General features: G+C 44.3%; 1 protein-coding gene across 2 annotated transcripts; it reads right to left on the bottom strand.

Annotated features, from left to right (window-relative positions):
• Nucleotides 1–20484, bottom strand: PPIL1 (peptidylprolyl isomerase like 1). 2 transcript variants are annotated; one of them, XM_025270798.2, is made up of 4 exons: nt 20154–20484; nt 16901–17149; nt 1950–2018; nt 1–1189 (listed from the first exon to the last, which is right to left on the bottom strand). In XM_025270798.2, the coding sequence occupies exons 2-4, from the start codon at nt 17052–17054 to the stop codon at nt 969–971; spliced, it is 444 nt and encodes a 147-aa protein (XP_025126583.1). In that variant the 5' UTR covers nt 17055–17149; nt 20154–20484; the 3' UTR covers nt 1–968. The 2 variants fall into 2 exon arrangements, with proteins under 2 accessions (XP_025126583.1, XP_006050478.1); XM_006050416.3 differs by having other exon boundaries at nt 16901–17055; nt 20154–20480.
• Nucleotides 20485–23530: the final 3046 nt, after the last annotated feature.

Genomic DNA, 23530 nt, shown 5'->3' with positions numbered 1-23530 from the left:
TGATTTCAACCATCAATGGCATTTTATTTTGGAAGTTTCTATGCATTCCATAGGTATTAACTTCCTTTCTCTCACCACTCCCTCCTTAAAAAAAATTACAAAGATTAAAAATATATATATAAACTCTCTTTACCTAATTTCTCTTAAGTTTTAGTTTAAAAAAACTTAAGTGGTGCTTCTCCGTTATGAGAATACTGCTTTTTTAAGGAGAACTCACAGTCTGCATTTATGCTCACTACAGATTTCTACTCCTTCCTGGAGAAAAAATGGTCAATGCGTCTGCTTCTTTTTTATAAATTCATTTCTCGATTATTACACATTATCATTCCCCACTTGACACCTTCTTAGAAACTTGATTGTTGGATGCATTTTTCATTTGGCAAAAATTCAATGTGGCTTTGCGTGGGATGTCTAAGTGTCAGAAACAGCAGTGTTGATGTTCTGAGAGGAAAAATATATACAGAGATGCATACAATCCCTGGAAGAACAAATGCAAGAGACTGAAATAGGGGGCGCACATAGTTAAGAAGGCTGATAGACACTACTTGGTTTTGAATTCTATGGCTGTCAGCCACTAAAGACTGCAGTGTAGGCCAGAATATAAATTTCTACAAGAGGTTGTTAGGCACTGCTAAATGACAGAGTTGGCTTCACTTTGTTTGAAGTCCATAAAGCAGACACACACGAGAAGGAGCAGTGTGGGTCATGTGCAGTGAGCAGCTGTCTGTGAAAGATCGTGTAAGAGCGTTTCTGCAAATACTCAGTCAACGCAGGCACTGGGGAAGAGAAAAGAAGCATCTGATCAAAATACACTTCCATCTCTAACTCACCCAAGACCCCAGGCCTCCTCAGTGCCTCAGATTTGCAAGGCCAAAATGAAGTTTAGAGTTATGAGTCATTCTAGGTCATCTGCATACTGGTTTGTTGGGGCCATCTCTGAAGACCAGGGTGTGGCCAAGAGGGCAGGTCTACCCAGAAGGGTATGCCTTAATGATCTTCACATCGTCCACGGGGCGGTCCTGGGAGTTTGTTTCCACCATTCCAACTCGATTCACCATGCCTATACCCTGACACACACGGCCAAAAATGGTATGCTTGCCATCAAGCCACTGGGTGGGAGCCAGGGTCACAAAGAACTGGCTGCCGTTGGTGTCAGGCCCTGCATTGGCCATCGCGAGAATTCCAGCCCCTGGTGGCAAAAAGGAAGAGGAAAGAGTATGAGTAACCCTGACACTCCAGCCTGGACCTGCTATACCAGCCTAGGGATAGAAAGAAGCCACACCAAGCACCCAACCGGACAACCTTGTTCTCAGGGCAGGCTCTCTACTAGCACAGAGGCTGACAACTGGACCACCCCAATGGCCTCCTCTTCCTTGTCTTCACCTGAAGTGAAGCTGCTCAGTCATGTGCGACTCTGCAATCCCATGGACTGTAGCCTACCAGACTCCCCCATCCATGGAATTTTCCAGGCAAGAGTACTGGAGTGCATTGCCATTTCCTTCTCCAGGGGATCTTCCTGACCCGAGGATCAAACCCAGGTCTCCCTCACTGCAGGCAGACACTTTACCCTCTGAGCCCCCAGGGAAGCCCTGTCTTCACCTATTCCTCAGCTTATATCCATCATGATCCCTGCTAACTGCTGGACCAGGTTCTCAATTCCCCTCAAAAATCCAGGAAGGTCTCCTGCTTCTTTGCAGAATCTTTTGCTTTCTTGCAACATTCAACAAGCAGTGAGAATTGAGATCACTCAGACCAGTGCTCTGAATCGCTCAGGACTCCGAGAGGCGCCGCTTTCTCTAATCGGCCAGAGCTCTTTGGGGCACTGCAGCTGGGCAGCTACATGGCACCACGCCATGGCGTCAGGCAGTCACCCTGAATCACTGCCAAAAGAGTGAGCTTTTAAAATCCACTCCCTCTTCCTACCCAGTCCAGCCAGATCATACACTTACCTGTGAATTTCAAGTCTGGATGAAGTTCATCTTCAAACTGCTTGCCATAGATAGATGCACCACCTCGACCTGCCAGTTAGAAGATGGGAAACCAGTCAGTCAGTCTCACATCCCACCACACAACAAGAACTATGGTCCAGGGCCAAAAGATTGTTTGGAGTACAGGAAAGGAAGATCACTGCGCACACCCAGCCGCCTGCTGAGTACACTGCAACCACACAGCCAGCAGCAGAATCAAGCACTGACACAGCACATTCAAATCACCAGTTTCATTTAGGTAGGACGTCTCTCTTCAAAATAACACTGTTTTTTTTTTTTTCCTGCTTATTAAAGTAATACATGTTCACTGTCAAAATACAGAAAACATAGATCATTATCAAAGGAATAGCAAATTCTCCTGAATCTAACAATCTACAATAACCACCATTCATGACTTGACGTGTTAAGAGCTTTCTTAATTTTTTACATTTTTATGAGTACTTCAGACAGGAGTGGTCTAAGACCTAACCCTGTGCCTGTCACAGACATTGCTAATTAATCAGCATTCTTCCCTGCAGAGCTCAGATTGGCCTCTGAATCTGTACCCACCCACAACTCCAGACAGCTGTTTTCAATGGATCAGAGATGGCATAAGAATTGAAACCTATTCACTATCCTTAACCTAGATGAAGGGGAAAAAGAATCATTTAAGTCAAAGATAACTAGCTTAAGGAGAAAAAGGGACAGTGCTAAGTGGCAATGTGGCAGAAAATAATAATATCACAGTAAGCAGAATTCTTTAAGAGGACAGGCCACATACTGTAAGTGAAGGAGGAGACAGACAGAGCTGGACTCCATCTCAGGCCAGGCTGCGAACATTAGGCTACATGCATGGTCACCCTCCCAGTGGACTCTGAACTCTGTGCCCAGTGTCTATAAAAGCGGCATACCAATGGAAAATCAGACCCCCGGATAAAAGAGCCTCAAGACTTGTACTTGGACTCTCCATTGCCTAAAAGAATATGCTAATTATCTCTGTAACAGAACAAAGTGGTAAATTCCATTATGTTTATAGGGATATGACCGCAGGGCTACTGATAAATATCCACTGTTTATCTAGTCTTGTGACACATAAATCATGGGTTAACTTTGATCCTATCTCTCTTTTACCTTGTCCAGACTCGTTTCAAGGAATTTGGGGAGGTGGGTTTGAACAAGTACACTTAGGGTATATAAAGTTTTCACAAAAACTGGTCGGGGTCCTCGGCTAAGAGGAGACTCTGCCTTGGGCCCGCCGGTGTAACAAACTGCACTCCACTATCTGCATTGTCCTTCTGAGTGAGTTTGTTTCCCGGAACATGTGGCTACAACATAAGGAGGATATGAAGAAACATGGCACTGGGAACAATTTGCTGGTAACCACCACCACATTACGTATATTATTGATACAACAGTCCATACTCTTGCTATGCTGGGCACCCAGGTTTATTGTTAGAAAAAAATGATATGTTAAATAAGAATTTACTATAGGAAAAAATGTCCTAATAGGAGATAACTTTCCTAATCAATTATTTAGTCAACCATATGCCTTGTTGAACTATTTTGGCTTCTCGAGGCTTTCCTGAGAGCTTAGCTGGTAAAGAATCCACCTGCAATGCAGGAAACCCTGGTCCAATTCCTGGGTTGGGAAGATCTGGAGAAGAAAAAGGCTACCCACTCCAGTATTCTGGCCTGGAGAATCCCATGGACTGTACAGTCCAGGGGTCACAAAGAGTCTTACATGACTGAGTGACTTTCACTTTCACTTTCAAGTTGACCAGTCAAGACAAAACAGCCTGAAACAAAGTGAACAGTGGATTTTACCAGCTTATTCTGCTTGCCTGGCAGCCAGGAAACTGGCCAGAGGCAGGGAGCTCACTTTCTTTTATAGCCTGCTGTGAAAGTAGCATGTTAAAGCACCATGTCCACCCCCAGAGAGCCCTGGGCCCTGCTAAGATGTTTCCATGGTAAAAAAAAAAATCCTTTGCTTTATCTTTTAGGATGCTCCACCACAGGGAGCCTGTCACAGCCCCCAGTTCAGGAAGGAAACACTGTTCTCATGTAAAGAGGCATGGGGGTGAATCCTAACAGAGTTTGGGAAACCTCCCACCTGGCCCAGGCTACCTAAGCTTCTGGAAAATTACTGAGCTACCAAACTATGTAAAAATTCATTCCAAAAATCCCAACTTGTCAGTATACCTCCAAACAGCACTTATATAACCAATACATTCCCTCTGACTACAGGGTCAAGGTTCCTGCTTGAGCCTGGGGTGAAGGTAGGGGGGTTAGCTGCAGGGCTAGGGCTGAAGATGAAAGAGGAGAAAGAGGGCTATGGGGACAAATCCAGGTCAAGCCCTACCCCCAGGGCTTGAATGAGCAAGCGGAGGGTGAAGTTCAGCAGCTCAGAAGTATGATCTCTGCAAGTCAAGGACTGCCAGAGCCTCATGGATGAAGCCTGGAGTTTAAGCAACCAGGAGATGAGAAGAAAGGGCCTGGAGGCCCCTTTTTACTCACTAGGCATAGTTTGACCAGTACATAGTTTGACAAGTACTTCGGGCCGTGAAGAGTTTAGTCATAATGTTATCTTTTCATAACTTAATTCAGTTCAGTAGGGTTTGCAGCAAAATGTCAGAAAGACAAATAATTCCAATCAAAGCATTCCTTTGGGCATGTGGAATCGGGGAGAGACGGTAGGAGGACAGGAGTAATTAAAGAATTCTTTGGTGCGAGAGCACAACAGGTCAATGATCACAAACAAAGCCAACAACTAGGAAGCTCTGCGGTCAAAATGCACTGCGGGCTCCTCTGGCACAAGCACAGGCCTGTTTCCACACTCTACTCTCCAAGTTCTTTCACTCCTCGGTCCTCTCTTTCACACATTTACTCAAAATATGTAATATTTCAGACATAATACAGAGAATAATATGACAAACAACTGTGCACCCTGCTCTCAAGGAATAAAAGTGTGCAGGGACTCCCCTGGTGGTCCAGTGGCTAGACTCCTCACTCCCAATGCAGGAGGCACAGGTTCAAATCCCTGTTCAGAGAACTAGATCCCCACATTTGAGAATTTGCAATTGAGGGTTTGCATGCCGCAACTAAGACCTGGTGTAGCCAAATAAATAAAAAGAAAAAGAAGAAAGAAAGAAAATATGGCTAGTCTGATAGGGACAGAGTAAAGGGACAAAGTACGTGATTAAGTAAATAACCCCACTAGGGGACTGTAAGTAGAAAAAACATGGGAGACCCCTGCAAGTTAATGATAAAGAGCAGGCTTGCTTAGAAGCATGAGACCTGCCCCCAAACAATAGTGGCATTAGCCCCACATCCTTGCCCAGTAAGCTCAGTAAGTTAATGACCCCCAGGACGCGCTCTCTGCACACATAAAATACACAGTAATTTGTGGACCTAACTTGACCATATAGGGATGAAAAACCTTCCTATGCAACCTGGAGGAGGAACTGATGATAGAAACATAACGTCTACTCAGAAAAGACAAAAAAAGTTCTTCCCCTGGCTCCCCGCTTTTCCTTTGATTATAAAACTGTAGCCCAGCAAGTTCTCAGGACGTGGCAACCCCTCGCCTGCCCACCTGTAAACACACAAGAGTCCTATTCTAATAAATCACTTATCTATATCTCTTTGCCTCTCACTGAATTCTTTCCGTGCTGAGATGTAAAGAACTGTGGTACTGGGAACTCTTTGGAACCTCTTGAAATGACACCAGACGGTTTCAGATCCAAAGACCCCAAGCACACACCCCCCACCCCATTTCCCTCTCTCAACTCCGCTGTTCCCCAAGAGCTAACAAGGGCTGTGATGGAGCTCACTTTCCTCTCAGATACTATTCTGATCAGGAATTTGTCATTTCTGTGCATTTTCTTTTCTACTACATACTGTCTGCATCCCTAAACAAGGATACTGTTGTTTGCATGCTTTTAGGTTTATATAAATGTGCTATGCTAAGTCGCTCAGCCATGTCCAACTCTGTGCGACCCCATGGACTGTAGCCCACCAGGCTCCTCTGTCCATGGGATTCTCCAGGCAAGAATACTGGACTGGGTTGCCATTTCCTTCTCCAATACTCTATATATTCTTCTGCAATTAGCTTTTTTTGGCTCACACTGTAAGTGATATTCATCCATTTTGTTCCAGGCAGCTCTCCGTAGTATTCATTCTGTTGTCTGATTACACTGCTATCTTACCTTTTCTCATGGCGATGGATATTTAGGATCTTGCCCATGTTTTTGCTATCATAAACTATGCTGCAATAACCATTCTTCTACTGTCTCCCGAACACAAGTGCAGGAGCGCTCAGGGACGATACCTCACTGGGGGACGTGCAGGCTCACAGGTTATGAGCGTTTCACCGTTACTACATTTCCCCAACTATCTTGTCAGATGTGGCCCCAATGTGCACCGCCCCCAAGTGCTCTCACTCTCACTGCCTGAGGTCCTTTTGCCAGGCTTTCTAACATGTGTCAGCTCTCTTGTGTTTTAAACTGCGTTTCCCTGGAGCTGTGCATAATTTCATGTTTAGTGGTTATTTAGCTTTCCTCCTCTGTCAATAGCCACATTTCAACTGAGTGGTCTGACATTTTACAATGTGTGTGTGTGTGTGTATTTTACTAGTAGGATTATTCTAGATACTGATCCTTTGTCAGTTAATGCTTTTGCAAGTATTTTTTTCCAGTTTACTTTTTTCACTCTTTTAATGGGATCTTCTGGCACAAAGAATTTTTTTGCAGTTGAAATTCCTTAAACTGTTTCCATATGACCTGTGCTTTCTGTTTCTTAAAACTAACAAAACAAAAATCCTTTCTTATTCCAAAAGTCCTCTGATGTCTCTTCCTCCTGCTCCTGTTCACCGACTACAGAAACCTCTCAAGATGAACTGAAGTGGCATCTGAGACATGCAGAGTGGTTTCCCACACAAAGATCACCAAACTTGGTGCTACCTGTCCCCACCTCTCCCATAGCTGATGGGATCATGGATCAATACCCAGCCCTAAAGCAGCCAAAGGTCAGCCAGTTTACTCATTAGGAGGCCCGTGTGAAAGCTCTGCTTGGGGCATTTGACACGAGAAGGTGACTAACCACAATCCAATCAAAGCCTCTCTTCCAGCAAGGAGCCTCTAACAGGTACTGAAGCTGTCTTCTGAGCATTTCCAACCCCTTCTCCACAGCCTGCCTCAACCTCAGAGACAAAAAAGGCAGGTACTGACCAGTCCCTTTTGCAGCTAGGGGTGACCAGATGACCCAGTTCTGACTTACTAACGTATACAGAAGCCACTGAATAGAGCTTCTAAGAAAGCTACAGCTTTCCTGACAAAAAGGGACAGACTCCTCTGTCTCTCATCTTCCACCTTGGAAAGCAGAGGTGATGTCAGCAGCAACAGCAGCCATCTTGCAACCATAAGACAGGTTTGATACCAAAGGCCAAAGCACTAAGAATGGAGGAGTGGAACGACACAGCAAGCCTGGATCCCTGACAACTCCACCGGGCAGGGGAACCAATGCCCCCAACTGCTCAACTCCAGACATATTGTCACATGAAAAAAAACAAAGCCTCTGTGGTTTTCTGTTACTTGCAGCCGAAAGGATCCGAAACTGATACAACCACTTTGTTAGTTAACAGTAGGAAAGGGAAGCTGACTAGTGGGGCTGCTAGTGGATTGCCAGGGCAAATGCCAGATACCAGATCTAACACAGCAAATGACACTACAGTTCCCAAGAAGCTTTACAGTTCTTAAGATAAGAGTCCTCTCAGGCTCACTTGCCTTTGGGGCCAAAGAGATCTGGATTTTGGGTCCCACTTCACCACGGACTAGTTGTGCAACCTTAAGCAAGACACTTACCCTCTCTAAGCCTCAGTTTCCTTGTCTGTAAAATAGGAAGAGTAGTAGAAATTATATTTCATAGAATTATATTTCATATATTTCATAAGACTGTTACAAGAATTAAATGAGATAATGCAAGAAACCATGTGATATATAACATGAAGCACACACAGCGGTATCAGTGATGATGAGCCCCCTTTGAGATAATCTGAACATTTTCTGTGAGAGGTGACTGTAGATCATGATCCACCTTGGGAGTCAGTCTGCCTGAGCTTATTCTAGTTCGTCTTCAAACCTCCATTACTCCCTGACTGCTCCTTGCTCTTTATGGGTAACTTTGCTTCTTATTTCACTGAGAAAAAGATGAGAACTTTCACATATTTTCACCACCAAATCCTCTTTCCTTCCTACATCTCTACCCGTTTACTTTCCCTCTTCCGTTATTAATACATTCCAACTGTCCAAATGATTATCCTACCACCACATACCTATCAAGCCCATTCACCTTTAAAAAACTCTGCAACTCCGATGTTCTGCTCTCCTATATCAACTTTCTAGTACATCATTCCTACCAGCATAAAAGCATGGTATTACTATTTCCCATTTTGGAAAAAAGGCAACAGTAACAAACACTGTCTCCAAGTTTCCCCCTATGTCTCTGCATCAATTCCCAGAAAAACTCCACCCCGCTTCTCCGGCCTCTTGATGCTCTCCATCCAGATGCTTGCCCTCACCACTCCATGGAGACGGCTCTTGTCAAGGTCGTCGGTACCACTACGTCGTCATTAAGCCCAAGAGTCGGTGGTCAGGCCTCACCCTGCTGATCTGCGAGCAGCGTCTCACAGCTGCCGTCACCCTTCCTGAATCCCACCTTTACTGCAGCTCTTCACTTTCCTCTGCTTCCTTCTCCTCTATCACAGATGTTAGACCTGCATTGTTACGTGAAGACTTTTCTTTCCAGTCCTTGCTCCCTCACCCCTTTATCTTTCACAGGTGTTACCCCATTAAATCTCTTGACCCCCTAACTCTATCCAGGCATGCGCTTCCCAGAGGACCAGCACCAAGGGAACCGCTATCACCATCGTCCAAACCATAAGCTTTAGCTTTGACAACAATGAAACCTTCTAACCAGCCTCCATGCTTCTGGCCTTGCCTCCAGCTTTCCTCACTAGTCTATCCTCCACGTGGAAGTCAGGGGGATCCTTTTAAAACAAGTCTGATCATGGCAGACCTCTGCTCAAAATCCTCCAGTGACACTTCTCTACACTTAGGACAAAATGCAAAGTCTTCACGACAACTTACAACACGTTCCAGGGCCCCACGCCACTCTCGCCCTTGCCACCTGCCCCAGACACACCGGCCTCTGCTGTTCGTGTAGAGCACACTGCACTGAGACCTCTGACTGCTGCTCCCTCTGGATGGCCCGGCCACTACCTTACTTCATCCGGAGCTCCGCTCACATAGCCTACCAGAGGTCTTCCTTAATCACACTATCCACAATACCACCTCTCTCCATATCCCAGTGGTTCTCAACCAGGCGACACTCTGCCCCCTGGGGACACTGAACAATACGTGCAGACATTTCTGGTTATCACACTGAGGGATTCTACTGGCATCTGGGGGGTAGAGGTCAAGGAAGCAGCTAAACATCCTACAAGGCACAGGACATTCCCACAACAAAGAACTGTCCTGCCCAACTTGTCAGTAATGCCAAGATTGAGAATCCCTGCTTTACCCCCTTATCCATCGTTTTTTTCTATATCATTTGTCACCCATATTATGTACTTATTTGTTCCCTCTCTCCTACTAGAATGAGTTTCACAAGGGCTTTCTTAGTCATTACCGTATCCCCAGCTCTTAAAATAATGCCTGGAGTCCAACAGACATTTGTTAAATGAATTAATAACCAAAATGAATAATAAAAACCGTATGTTTCTGCGCTCATATTTTGTATCAAGTCTGCGCTAACCATTTTACAAACATCTGCTCATTTACTACTCACAATAACCCCATGAGGTACATATAACCATACTCCCTATTTACAGATAAGAAGCTCAGCAAGGTTACATAACTTGTCTACATTTAAGAAGTGTTCATGTGAAGCCAAGATTCAACCCCAAGCCCACCAGGCTCCACAACCCTCTGTTCACCCCAACACTACATTACCTTGCAATGTACCACAGGTGGATTAAATGTCCTCACATACTTTCCTTACAAAGCATCCCAAATGGTCCCCGATAATACTGGATCAAATCTGAACTTCTGTCTTTGAGTCTTCATGAACTGGCCTGATCTAAACCCCACTCTCTCCTACTACTCTGCACTCTGTCCCTAACTGGTCCTTCCTTACTATCCCTTAAACACGCAGTTCAGGGGCCTTAGAAATCACATTTCCGGCATCTGTCCTGGGTGTGGAGAGGTAGCTGGGCTGCGTCACCGCCAGTCCCAGTGCGAGACACGATGCCGGGGTGACGGCTCTCCCTCACACCCCAGAGGCCTCTCTCCCTTGCGCCTCCTCTTTGCATTCATTCTAAAATCTAAAACGCCCTTCCCTGTCCTCTCAAGAGTTAAAATTCTACATTTCCTTTAAGGCTCACCTCAAAATATGCTTCCATCCCATTCCAGTCCCACTTCCACTGTACTTTCCTCTTATTATGAATTATTCCAACCTATGTTCTATAGATAACCGAAAGCGTATAACCACGAATGTGCATATTTATTGTATTATTACTTTCTGAAAGTGAGTCACTCAGTTGCGTCCACCTCTTTGCGACCCCTTGGACTATACAGTCCATGGAATTCTCCAGGCCAGAATAATGGAGTGGACAGCCGTTCCCTTCTCCAGGGGATCTTCCTAACTCAGGGATCAAACCCAGGTCTCCCACGTTACAGGCGGATTCTTTACCAGCTGAGCTGCAAGAGAAGCCCAAGAATACTGGAGTGGGTAGCCTGTCCCTTCTCCAGCGGATCTTCCCAACCCAGGATTTGAACTGGGGTCTCCTGCATTGCAGGCGGATTCTTTACCAACTGAGCTATGAGGGAAGCCCCCATGTTATTACTTTCCCATTGTTTCTTATAACGAGTATCTTGTCTTCCTGGCAGGGCAGGGAGCTCTGCAAGGAAGAGAAAAATGCCTTGGCTTCTAATGTTTAAATACTCCTCACAGACCTTGGAAAAGTACAGGATACCCCACAGACTCTTACCAAACATTCATCAAATGAATAGAAGTAACAATGAGCTTGCTGTTCAACACTTTACATTTTAGGTGTTCCTGGAGCTACTAAGAGGGGAGATGAAATCAGAGTGAGGGCGATGCACAGCATAATCAGCATGTAGTTAATCAGCGCAATCACGGCAGCCGGCGAGCACCATGAGGCCAAGTGCAGAGCGGGAAGAGTGAAAGGAGAGCTTGACGGGAGCTAGGTCACACAGGGAGAGGAGACAAGAAGTCAGCAGACAAGACACAGGAGACATTCAGAGGGCTAAGGACGCTTTCAACACAGCATTATTACAATAAGGGAGATTTAAAAGAAAAAAATGGTTTAAAATGAACAGGAGGTCAAAGATAGCCAAACTCAGAAAACATCTGGCAAAGGTGTATCAGAAAGATCATGCAAATTACAGAGAAGCCAGACTGAGGGACGGTTGGGGATGGAAATGATTCATTGACCTGCTGAGGAGCTCAGGATGCCACACGCAGCATATCTTGTGTTACCTAATCAGCTAGCAGTCCATACTCGGGACCCAGGAGGGCCCAATTCCTGCTTGCCTTCCATCACAGGCCTGCCAGCAGGCTTAGCTCAACTACTCACTATACTTGAGGTTGGATGCAATTATTTGGAAATCTTTTGAGTGATTCAATTTCATTAAAATTACATCAGGGAAATGTGACATTATGAAGGATTGAGAACCAGGTATAGAAATATTGGAAAGCTCTGATATGAGCACTCACATCTGAGTCACTTCCAATTCTTGTACACTAATCAAGGACACTCTCAGTTCTATTGGTGTTATAAATTAAAATTTTATCTCATAACAAAGGAGACGAGGAAGACAGGAAAGAAGTACATCAACGTGTTGACAGGACATTTTCAGACCAAGAAAGTGGAGTGAAGCAGAATTAGACTCTGCCCCCTCCAATAATGGATGAAGCAAACCCCCAAAATTCAATCTCTTTCCAAGTCAAAAATTCATCAGCAAAAACCAAATTGGAAAAGAGAGACAATCTTATTCCAAAGATTCTGAAAAGTCAGTCAAGGAAAGAATTAAGAGATTCTTCTTCCTGCACTCCTTAAAAGTAGAAATCAGGAAAGGAAGCACGTCACTCAGAGAATTATTACACATGCCCTCCAATTCTATGAAGCCAATAAGGGGAGGAGGTGAATAGCCCTGAAGAAGTTAAGGAGAAGCTCTTGAAGGCAGAAGCCCACACACCACAGGCATTCCGCAGTGGCGGTCAGGCTACCAGCAACAGCCGCCTTAGTGGGCAGGAGGAACACAGGGCCATGATAGGGGATTAGGATACACTACTCCAAAATAAGGTTCCATACTGAATATTTCAAGTTGAAGGAATCTGAGAAATAGCAGGTGCAGGAAGGACTTTCTGACCTTCCCCTGAAGTGGGCATAAAGACCCTCAAGTGAGAGACACCCTTCGTACACCCAGAGGAACGGAACATTCCTACCTCCAAGAAAGAAGGACATCAAGAGAAATCTGAATGAACAAGCCTTGCTATGTCTCCCCTAGTTTACTACACTGAGCTCATACTCATACGTCCGATAACATCTTCCCACAACTTTCCACTTGATCAACGCTTGCAAAGAAACGCTCAGACCTTTTCAGGTCTCCATTTCCTTGTAAAGGAAATGTCATGCACAACTTATATGAAATGAATTTGTAGGCTATTCTCTTGCTAATTTATCTTCTGTTGTGGAAACACAGCTGAGAACGATAAATGGTATGAGTCTTCTTCCTCGGCTCCAGCTACACTCAAGGGCGGCCCAGGGCCCAGGGCAGAAGACCACCACTAGCATGGAGTCTGGGAAGACAGAGCAGAAGTTGGCAACCGAGTATTTGGTATGGGAAAGGTAGCCAGTCCCACATAGGTGGGGACAGTGACAAAGAGAGTCCACTTACACTGTACCCAAGCGAATAAAAGGTAAGCTCAATGCAGGTTCCGACACTAAGCATGGATAAGGCGACAAGAAGTGGCACGGAGACTGTGCGAACATACACAACAAATGGAAGGAGAAAAAGGAGGGAGAAAAATAACCCAAGAAGAGCTTCTCCGTGGCTGTCGCAGCTACAGACACTTCAACAGTAAGAAAAATTCAACAAAACAAGAGCTCAAAGACAAGGTAATATAAATCAACAGGATAAGGTGAAAAGATTGCAGAGCTGAGCAAAGTTTGAGAGCCAAATGACACGAAGACAGCACTAATAAATAAGTCAGAGCAGTAGAGAACAGAATAGACATGACTCAAAGTTGAATAAGGCAGAGAGTAAAGGTCTGAGATTATTTCAGCGGGTGCAAGAAAAAATAGAAAAACATCACCTCACTTACTCAGAAGAAATGTGACAGATATGGAAGGTAGAGGTGATGAAACAAAGAAAAACTAGTTCCATGAAATAGAAAACCCAGTAAGTATAAAAGAGAAAATATTCAGAAATACAAAAAAAAATTTTTCCCTGTATTGAATGAAGGAGAAAATCTGGCCTCAGTATTTTCCACAGCCATGTTCTAAACCAGAAGGCAATGGAGCAGAATTGTCTGCAAAAATCTGAGGGATTTTGCCTGGCCCAAGTGTACACAGTCATGGTCTTTTTTTAACTGGAAGAAATTGTTAAACATGATTGAATTAAAAAATATAACACCCTCCAGCCCTTGCAATAAAAGCCATTTCTGCCTCCTAGTACTTACGAATAGAAAAGCCTAGCAGTGAGCACTGAACCCTCTGAAAATGTAAACCCACTCTGTAACCAAAGGACTCATGGGTGCAGTATAGAAAATGCTCTAAACTCTGATAAGGAAAAACAAAACTAACACAAAATTGGGAGCAAAGGAGGGAGGACAGATGTGAGATAACGGAAAAAAATATAGATACCTGTCCCCGGTTCCTGGCACAGGGCTTCTAAAACCCTTGTAATTTCCCAAGTGATAAGAACACTAAGAGTATTTCTTGTTCTAATATTTGGTCTTTGACCCTGTCCCTAACAGACAGCTCTTGAAACCTTTATAAATTCCTAAGTGATAAGAGCACGAAGACCATCTTTTGTTTCAATGAGGTGACTCTGGGGGGCTCCTGGATGGGGGCTGGTCGCCAGAAAGACCAAGTCATAATTAGAAGTTAGAATTATCAGTGTCTGCCCCAGCCCCTTCTCCAGAGAGGGAAGGAGAAAGCCTAGAAATGGAGCTAATACTTGATCATGCCCACAGGAGGAAGCCTCCATAAAATCCCAGTAGTATAGGCTTTAGAGAGCTTCAAAGCAGACGAACACATCCACATTGGGAGGGTGATGCACCCCAACTTCTCAGGGACAGAAGTTCCAATCTCAGCACCCTTCCAGATCTTACCTGAAGCATCTCTGTTCATCTGTATTCTTTGTCATATCCTTTAATAAACTGGTAAGTAAGCCCTTATGTTTCCCCAAGTTCTGTGGCCTGCTCTAGCAAATTAATCAAACACAGCTGGTGTCCAAGGAATTGCTTGATGTGGGGAGAAAAACTCCATATATTTGGTGACCAGAAGTGTAAGAAGTAAAGTGTTCTGTGCGAGCACATAAAAGTAAAGGAGAAGCCCAGGAGGGTAGAACTGAGTTTTTCCCAACACAGGAGGTAGACAAAACTAAGTTTTCCCTAAACAATAGGAATGGGTATAAATTTAGGTATAATTGCCTCATCTTTCAGAGCAAGAAGTCAACTTTTCTGTTAAATAGATACAAAATTAAATACAACACTTTTTCTTTAAAAAACAACAGTATTCATAACATAGCCTAATTCTCTTGAAATTATTTCCATCTAGCTGGCGATCCATCCTTTTAACTAGGTATCTGAAATGCAAAATGTCTAGAATAATGGTCACCAAAAGTTAATGTTCATTATTTCTGAGAGGTGGGATACTGGGGGAAATAGCTAATGGTGGTTAGGGATCCTTAGGAGGGATCCTTAGGAGGTATCCTTATGAGCGATTTTTCTTGTTTTGACCACATTGCGCAGCTTGCAGGATCTTAGCTCCCCAACCAGGGATCAAACCCAAGCCCCCTGAGATGGAAGCATGGAGTCCAAACCACTGTACCAGCGGGAAATTCCCCCTTATGACTGATTTTTTGGTTCTTTTTTTCTACTTTCTTTTATATTCTGTATTTTGAAATGTGTCCATATATATCAAAAAACTAAAATGCCTCTTAGTCATAAAGGATAAACAAAGGACAATTGAGAATGACAAAGAAGAAAAAGGCGGGAAAAAAGCTGCCAGAGAGACCCAAGCTGACTTAAAGGGAAAAGAGCAGGAGTAGGAATCAGCAGAGAAAATGCAGACTGAGAGGCAAGGGCCCTTGAAAGGTATAAATGCTGGCATCTACCGATTTCAGTAATAAATTCCACCCAAATGATGGTAACTCCCGAATTCATACCTCGATCCTAGACCTTTCCATGAACTCCACATTCATATCCCATTACTTATTCTACAGAAGATCTGACAAGTCTTTCAAACATAGTGCCCAAAACCCAAATCAAATTCTTGGTCCACATCCAAACATGCTGTTCTCTCAGCTTTCCCATTTTACTAAAGTCAAGTCAAGAACCTTGAAGTCATCCCTAACCATCTCTTTCTCTCACCCACCTGCCCCTCCCTCTTTCCAACCTCAGCAAATTCCACTGGCTCTATTTCTATCAAAACATAACCTGAACCCAGTCACTCCTCACCACCATCTCTACTATCACGCGAGTCCCAGCCACCTCGACACTGGCTGGCGACAGCTGCTTTCTAACTGGTTCCCAGCTCTCACTCTTGCCCCATCTCTATTCCCCAAACAGAATTCAGTGATCTTTTAAAAGAATAAGTCAGATTGTGTCACTCTTTTGCTCAAAACCTTCTAATGGCTCCCCTCTTATTCAGAATAACACCCGAAGTCTCTACTACTATGCCCTACAAGGTCCCAATTGATCTCCTACAGGGACTCCCACCTCACAGCCTCTGGACCTACTGGAATGTTCTTCTCTCAATAACAAGGTTCATTCCCTCACTTCCTTCAGATTCCTGCTCCAACCACACCTTCTCAGACAGGACTTCCCTGACTTTTCCACTAAAATCCCACTAAAATCCTACCACCGAATCCTTTTCTTGCTTTATTGGGAGCAGGAGGGTTTTTTCCCTTTATTCTGAGCGATGTCCCTCGAACTCAGAAAAATATCTGGCACAAGGTAGGCACTCAACATTTTTTAAATGAGTGAATCAAAGAATCCACTATTTTCTTTTCCTTAAAACGTTGCAAATATCTTTCTTCTGATTATCCAGACTGTGCGCTTAGTCACTCAGTTGTGTCCAACTCTTTGCGACCTCATGGATTGCAACCCACCAGGCCCCTCTGTCCATAGCGATTCTTCAGGCAAGAATACTGGAGTGGGTTGTCATGCCCTTCTCCAGGGGAGCTTCCCAACCCAGGGACTAACCTTAGGTCTCCCGCACTGCAGGTGGACTCTACCATCTGAGCCACCAGGGAAGCTCATGAATACTGGAGTGGGTAGCCTATCCCTTCTCCAGGGGATCTTCCTGACCCAGGAATGGAACCGGGGTCTCCTGCATTGCTGGTGGATTCTTTACCACGTGAGCTACTTACTACAATTCAGGCAGATATTATTTGCTCTTAGTAAGCAATACATAGAAGTTATGAGAAACTCTGTAAAGCTCAAGAGTCAAGACTGGTTTCTCATCATATGCGTGTGTTTGGGGGAAGAGTGTGTGGTAGCAAGGGCAGAAGTGGTCGCCAGAATCAACTAACCCAGGCCCTGATACTTGGAAGAGAGCTCTGGTTGCCATATACCCAGTTATAAACAGGATGAGACTTCAGAAACTATCACGGACTTAACTGTACCTGTGCCTGTTGGGTCACCTCCCTGGATCATAAAGTCTTTGATGATTCTGTGGAATTTGGTGCCATTGTAGTAACCTCGACGAGCTAATTCAGCGAAGTTCTTACAGGTCTTTGGAGCATGCTTCCAGTACAGCTCCAGCACGATGATCCCCATGCTGCAGGGGGAGAGGACAGTAGAGCTCCAGTCAAGAACAAGGTCACGGCACACAGGAACGTTATGGGACCGCTCCACAAGTCTTCATTTGCAAGCTTATTGAGTCGTGAAATGATGATAAAGGTCAGAGTTCATGCTCAGCAAAGGAAAACAACACAATGCAAATAACATAAACACAGACACCTCCTTTGAGGAAAACATGCTGGGGCTTCTGGTCCTTCTTTCAAGCAAAGTAACTATGGAGAACTAAAAATCCTAACGCCTTATACACAACAAATCACGGATCATTGGAAACCAATATAACCAACCCCTAAATTAGGGAGAAAAATCTTACACCCAGTTTATAACTTTATTTAAGTTGGATATTAAAATATTGGGAATTCACATTTATTTACATATACATAAGTTTCTGGGGGCTTCCCTGGCAGCTCAGCCGGTAAAGAATCTACCTGCAATGCAGGAGACCCCAGTTCCATTCCTGGGTGGGGATAGGCTACCCACTCCAGCATTCATGGGCTTCCCTGGTGGCTCAGATGGTAAAGAATCCACTTGTAATGCGGGACAGCTGGGTTCAATCCCTGGATTGGGAAGATCCCCTGGAGGAGGGCACAACAACCCACTCCAGTACTCTTGCCTGGAGAATCCCCATTGACAGAGGGGCCTGGCAGGCTATAGTCCATGGGGTCACAAAGAGTCAGACACAACTGAGTGACTAAGCACAGCACAAGTTTCTGGGGATGGGGTGGAAACTGAGTAAATGAGAGACAGAAAGGCTTTCAGTGATTTTTGAGCCATATAAATTTGTAAAAAAATTAATGGAAAAAAAAAGTACAATTTGTGTGTAATGAGGAAGGGTGCAACAAAGGCAAAACCTGATTACTGCAAACCTTGCCCCAGACCTGAGCAAACTCCGGGAGATAGTGAAGGACAGGGAGGCCTGGCATGCTGCAGTCCATGGGATTGCAAAGAGTCAGACATGACTGAGCAACAACAATGCAATGAGCTCTTTTCCCCCGGAAATGCGGCTAAGAAAAGGAACAAATAAGATTTAAGATAGGTGCTTTCCTATCTTAATTTCATTTATCTACCTCCATTTCATCACACACTTAGACTTCAAGCTCCAAGAATGTAAGAACTGAGTCAACTCTGTATAGCCTAAATACCTGGTGTGAAGCGCAGTATAAGGACTCTATAAATAAATGTGGTATGTGCTAGAACATAGCTTTCTAAAAGCCTTTCTAGTGGCAATTCATTCTTTACACTCCTAACATTTAACATAGATTAACAGTTACTCTGTGCAAGACACGGTTCTAAGTGCTTTTCCTCTTACAGAGGAACATTCTGGTGGATACTTTTAAAATACAGGGAATAACTTTTTGGAACAGCAATCAGAAAATAACCTATACAAATCTGGAATGTGCATACTTTTTGCCAGCAATTTCAACTTCTAAAGTTTCTACTCTACGTGAAAACTTACAAAAGTGCTTGAGGATATAATAGGTGCAAGGCTGTTTATTCCAGTAATTGTCCTAACAAAAAAATGAGAAGCAATTTAAATGTCCTTCATAGAGGGAATGACTAAAATATGAAATATCCATACAGAAGGCTGCATGTATTACATGCAAATTACAGGAAAAAACATACAGTATGATCATACAGTCTTATTATTGTTTAAATATAGAACATAAAAGAGATGTATTTTTGTACAGAGAAAAAGATCTGCAGATCATCCAACATCAGTTCAGTTCAGTTGCTCATTTGTGTCCAACTCTCTGCGACCCCCATGGACTGCAGCACGCCAGACCTCCCTGTCCATCACTAACTGCCAGAGTTCACCCAAACTCATGTCCATTGAGTCGGTGATGCCATCCAACCATCTCAATCCTCTGTCGTCCCCTTCTCCTCCTGCCCTCAATCTTTCCCAGCATCAGGGTCTTTTCAAACTATTAGTGGTGTGTTTACAGACAGGAGTGGCTGTCACTTCTTACTGTATACACTTCTACAACTGCTTGAATTTAAATTTTCATTTATTTTGTAACTAGAAGAAGAAAAAAAAAAACAGGTAGTTGAGAAATTACATACTTTCAAGTTGACCAGAAAAAGTAGAATTTTCCCTTGTAAGAAGATAGGCAAGATGGCCAGGGGGCAAAAACAGCATCTGAGAGAACTGTGCTCTGAAGGTAAGCAGCACAAGCAAGAGGAAGGCAGAAAGACAATGGCTGGACTCTGGCTTATTGATGTGCAAATGGAAGACTGTAGGCAGAGAGAGGCAGGCAAAGATGGGATGAAAAAAATCACCTTTGAAGGTGAGACCACAAAATTTCAATTTTAAATTGCTGGAGCAGTAAGAAATTACTTAAGGTTATTTGTCCTACTTCGGAAAGATCTCTTTTAACTTTTTCCAAAGAGGCAATGGAATGAATGGGGCTAAAGAACCTAGCGCAGCAGGCAAACAGATCAGGCTCCAAATGAGACTCCCCTACTTTACTAGCTACAAGACTAATCAAGCAGTTTACTCTGTAAATTTTGACATTTCCCCTGCTAAAACTAGAGAGAAGGTGGAATAGTACCTACATGATCTGAGTTGCTAAGAGGAGTAAACTAAATGTGATGCTACACACAGGGGACATGGCACTCGCTGTTTGGTGCTCAATACTATCACTTTGACAGGAGGGAATGAATGCGCTTCTTCCTGTGTTCTCCTAAAAATCTGTGTAAATAACGGAGCTACTTACAACCCTTAATATTTACATGTCTGTCTCCTTCACTATACTGTAAGCTTCTAAAGGCAAGGCTGTTTCATCCACCTCTGACCCTCCGATCCCACGTCCCTGGCCTGTAGACTGAACGCGCGCTGGTTGAATGAAGGATGAATGAACGGAGGGGTAGGAGGCGGGCACTCGGGCCGCTGTCGCAAGTGGGTGTGCAGCTCGGACGCGGGCAGTGGCGGTCCCCACTCAGCCCCAAGGCGGCCTTCACTACCGCCCCTCCACGAGGAGGCTGGCCTTCCGAAGGCGCGAGCCCGGAACCCAGCCCCGAGGCTAAGCCTGAAACTCCGCGTCACCTCCACCAGCCCAGCCCCGGAGGCCGGACCCTCACCTGGTCTCCAGGTACACGTTGGGCGGCTGCCAAGAGTCTGGAGGAATCGCCGCCATGGCGAGGCTGGCGGAAACCTCCCGAGGCGATCGCTACTTCCGGCGTCGATTCGCCGGGACCCGCGGCTGCTGCAACCGGCTTCCGGTTCCCGCCGTTCAACTCGAGAGATGCCAAAATTGGGGGGATTTGAGACCAGGCAGAGAAAAGACCCCCACCCCCACCCGCACCTCCAAGGCCGAGAATCTAGAGCGTGAGGCTAAAGCAAGCTGTCTGCTAGGACGGAGAAAAGTGCCAGGCTCCATTGGAGGTGATCTCCGAGTGGAGAGGGACCGCGCCATTCTATGGACTCTCTGATTGGTTCGTTTAGGCATGGGGAGGTGTGACCTACCGTCCAATCTGCACTTCTAATAGAGTTAAAGCCTAACCTTACGTTTGGAAGAATTTCTTAGTCCCACAATAGTGCTGAGACCCAAGAAGAGGAAGAGAACGGAAGGGGATAGAGATGAGAGCTGCCAGAAACTAACACTAATGTAAGGCGCTGTATATTTACATAGCACTTGGACATTATTATGTTACCTACTCCGCAAAACAGCCCCGTAAAATTGATGTTATTCCCATTTTTCAGATGTGAAAACTGAGGCTCAGCAGGTAAATAACTTATATGTCCATAGTCAGGCTTCCCAAGTGGCTCAGTGGTAAAGAATCCACCTGCCAATGCAGGAGACACAGGTTAGATCCCTGGGTCAGGAAGATCCCCTGGAAAAGGAAATGGCAACCGACTCCAGTATTCTTGCTTGGGAAATCCCATGGACAGAGGAGCCTGATCTATGGTCCATGGAGTCCCAAAAGACTTGGACATGGCTTAGGTACTAAACAACAACAGGTCCATAGCCCCATAGCCATAAAGCAAATCAAGCTTAGTCTCCAAAGGCAAAGTGTCTGGGGAGAGGGAAGAGGGAAGGACTGGGAAGAAAATCAGAGATAAAGGAAGGGAAAGCTAGGAGAATGAAGATCAAATAGGTCAGGGCTAGAAGCAAGGATTAAAGTGACTGTGGCTGGGATAGATGGTAGTCCAAGGTTGTTAGGAGTGTTTACACATTATCAAAGACAATGAGAGGAAGTTTGGAGGGAGGACAAGAAAGAAATGGGATCAGTGAACATACTGTAAATGCTTTGCACACCACTTGATAATGGCAGTTAAATGAATGCTTACTTTATACCAGGCATCCAGTAAGCACTATTGTGTACTTTCACACCGTTAAAAATCAAACACAAATGGAACTCAGACTTGAAAATTTCCTCATTCACAATTTGTAGAGGTTATACTCCATTTATAGTTATTATAAAATATTGGCCATATTCCCTGTGCTCTGCAATATATCCTTGTAGCTTATTTTTGAGCTTTTGACAACACTTAATCTTCAAACCCACAAGAGGTAGATATCACTATTCCCCCTTTTACTTTGAGGAAACTGAGACTTCCAGAGATAACTTGCTCAAAGTACTAGAGCTGGGATCCCGTGCTCTTGACCACAGTTCAATCCCAGTTTCCTTAATTGCCAAGCAGGAATAAGGGTATACAAGATCGTAAAGGTCAAAGTAGACAGTGCGCTCCTTGAGAGAATAACTGAGCCTTGTTCATCTTTGTGTCCTCCTCGCAGAGGACTGAACATAGGATGCTCGAGTTTCATTGAATGAATAATAAACAGAACATTACATTTTAGGGGCTTCCCTAAATGTTTACCACTGGTGGCTCAGTGGTAAACAATCCACTTGGAATGCAGCAGGCAAAGGTTCAAGCCCTGCTGCAGAAAGATCCCACGCACCACCTTAACTAACTTAACTAATTAAGCCCGTGTGCCACAATCCTGAGCCTGTGCTCTAGAGCCTGGGAACCACAACTACTGAAACCTGTGCGCCTAGAGCCCATGCAGCTCAACAAGAAAAGCCACCGCTTTGAGAAGCGCACGCACTGCAACGCAGAGTAGCCCCTGCTCTCTTCAACTAGGGAAAAGCCTGTGCAACAGTGAAGACCCAGCACAGCCATAAATAAATGAATAAAATTATTTTTTTGAAAAGAAAATTACATTTTAGACTGATGAAAGCTGTGCTAATGTAAGGTATCATTAATTTACACTTCCTGCAGTCTTGTGTTTGTGCCCTCGTTATGGCCTTTGAGCTGGATGGAAAAGTTTTCATTGTTGGTCCTGTCTGTTGTTATCTGAGTTTCCTTTCTCTGGACCTTATGTAGTTCCTTACTACATATCTTGGGAGGCTCAGGGCATGGTGAGGATGCATTGGGGTTTAACAGAAGCATAAGACAGTACCTTGCTGGCTCATTCCAAAATCCTTACTCAAAAGGCTCAGCTTTGGTTGGACTTTTTATTCCCAAGAGAACATTAGGTGTCAGTGGCTTCAGGGCAGAGTTGACAAAGAGGCCTAGATTCCTGTTCTAAGTTCACTATTAGATTGCAGCTTGTACTTACTTCATTTATTCTGTATCTAAGTTTAATGTGTCTTCTGAATAAATATCCCTTATTAAAAATTATAACATCATAATTATAACAACATAATCCAAAATTATAACATTTTTTGAGCTGGAATCCTAAGGATCATCCTCTTTATCTCTGCGCCCTGTAAATGACACATCATCAAACATGTCAACTCTTTTTTCCAAAGGTCCCCAAATTGTATTCCTTTCTTCCCATTCCCACTGCTGTTTCAGACCTTTAACACCAGGATTATTTCAGAAGCTCCTTTGCTGGAGCTTCCCTGCCCTTTGGTTTCCCTCTAGTAATCCATTTTACACACAGCAGCCAAAGCCCTCATCTGAAATACTATGATATTGCCATGAAGTATTAAATGGTTTCTCTGCCTATTAAAATCCCAAATCACTTGGCCTGAGCTTGAAGGCCCTTCATCATTGACCACTCACTGACTTCTCCAGTCAGATTTTGGACTATTTTATTATCCAAGCCTTATATGTGGAATCAGCATTCCCACTTTCAGACTTCTGCCCAAGCTAGTCTTTTTCCTTGCAATGCTTTACCAAACTTAACCCAATCTCCCTTGTTCCGTCTCCTCTCTACTCATCCTGTCTGTAGTAGACTCTCCTTCTCTCTTCTTTATCTTTAATTTGGTGCCACATTCCATCACTGTCTAAATGCTTGTCTCAGATTTTCTTCTCACCAAGTAGACTGTCAATAACCTATGTTAGGGACCACGTCCTTATGCAGTTGGGCTTCCCAGGTAGCATAGTGGTAAAGAATCAGCCAGCAATGCAGGAGACACGAGTTCAATCCCAAGGTCAGGAAGATCCCCTGGAGTAGGAAATGGCAACTCACTCCAGTATTCTTGCCTGGAGAATTCCATGAACAGAG

This window comes from Bubalus bubalis, chromosome 2 (genome assembly GCF_019923935.1).
Source record: "Bubalus bubalis isolate 160015118507 breed Murrah chromosome 2, NDDB_SH_1, whole genome shotgun sequence".
Taxonomy (NCBI): Eukaryota; Metazoa; Chordata; class Mammalia; order Artiodactyla; family Bovidae; genus Bubalus; species Bubalus bubalis.
Note: the sequence above shows the minus strand (reverse complement) of the source record. Positions and strands in the feature narration are given on the sequence as shown.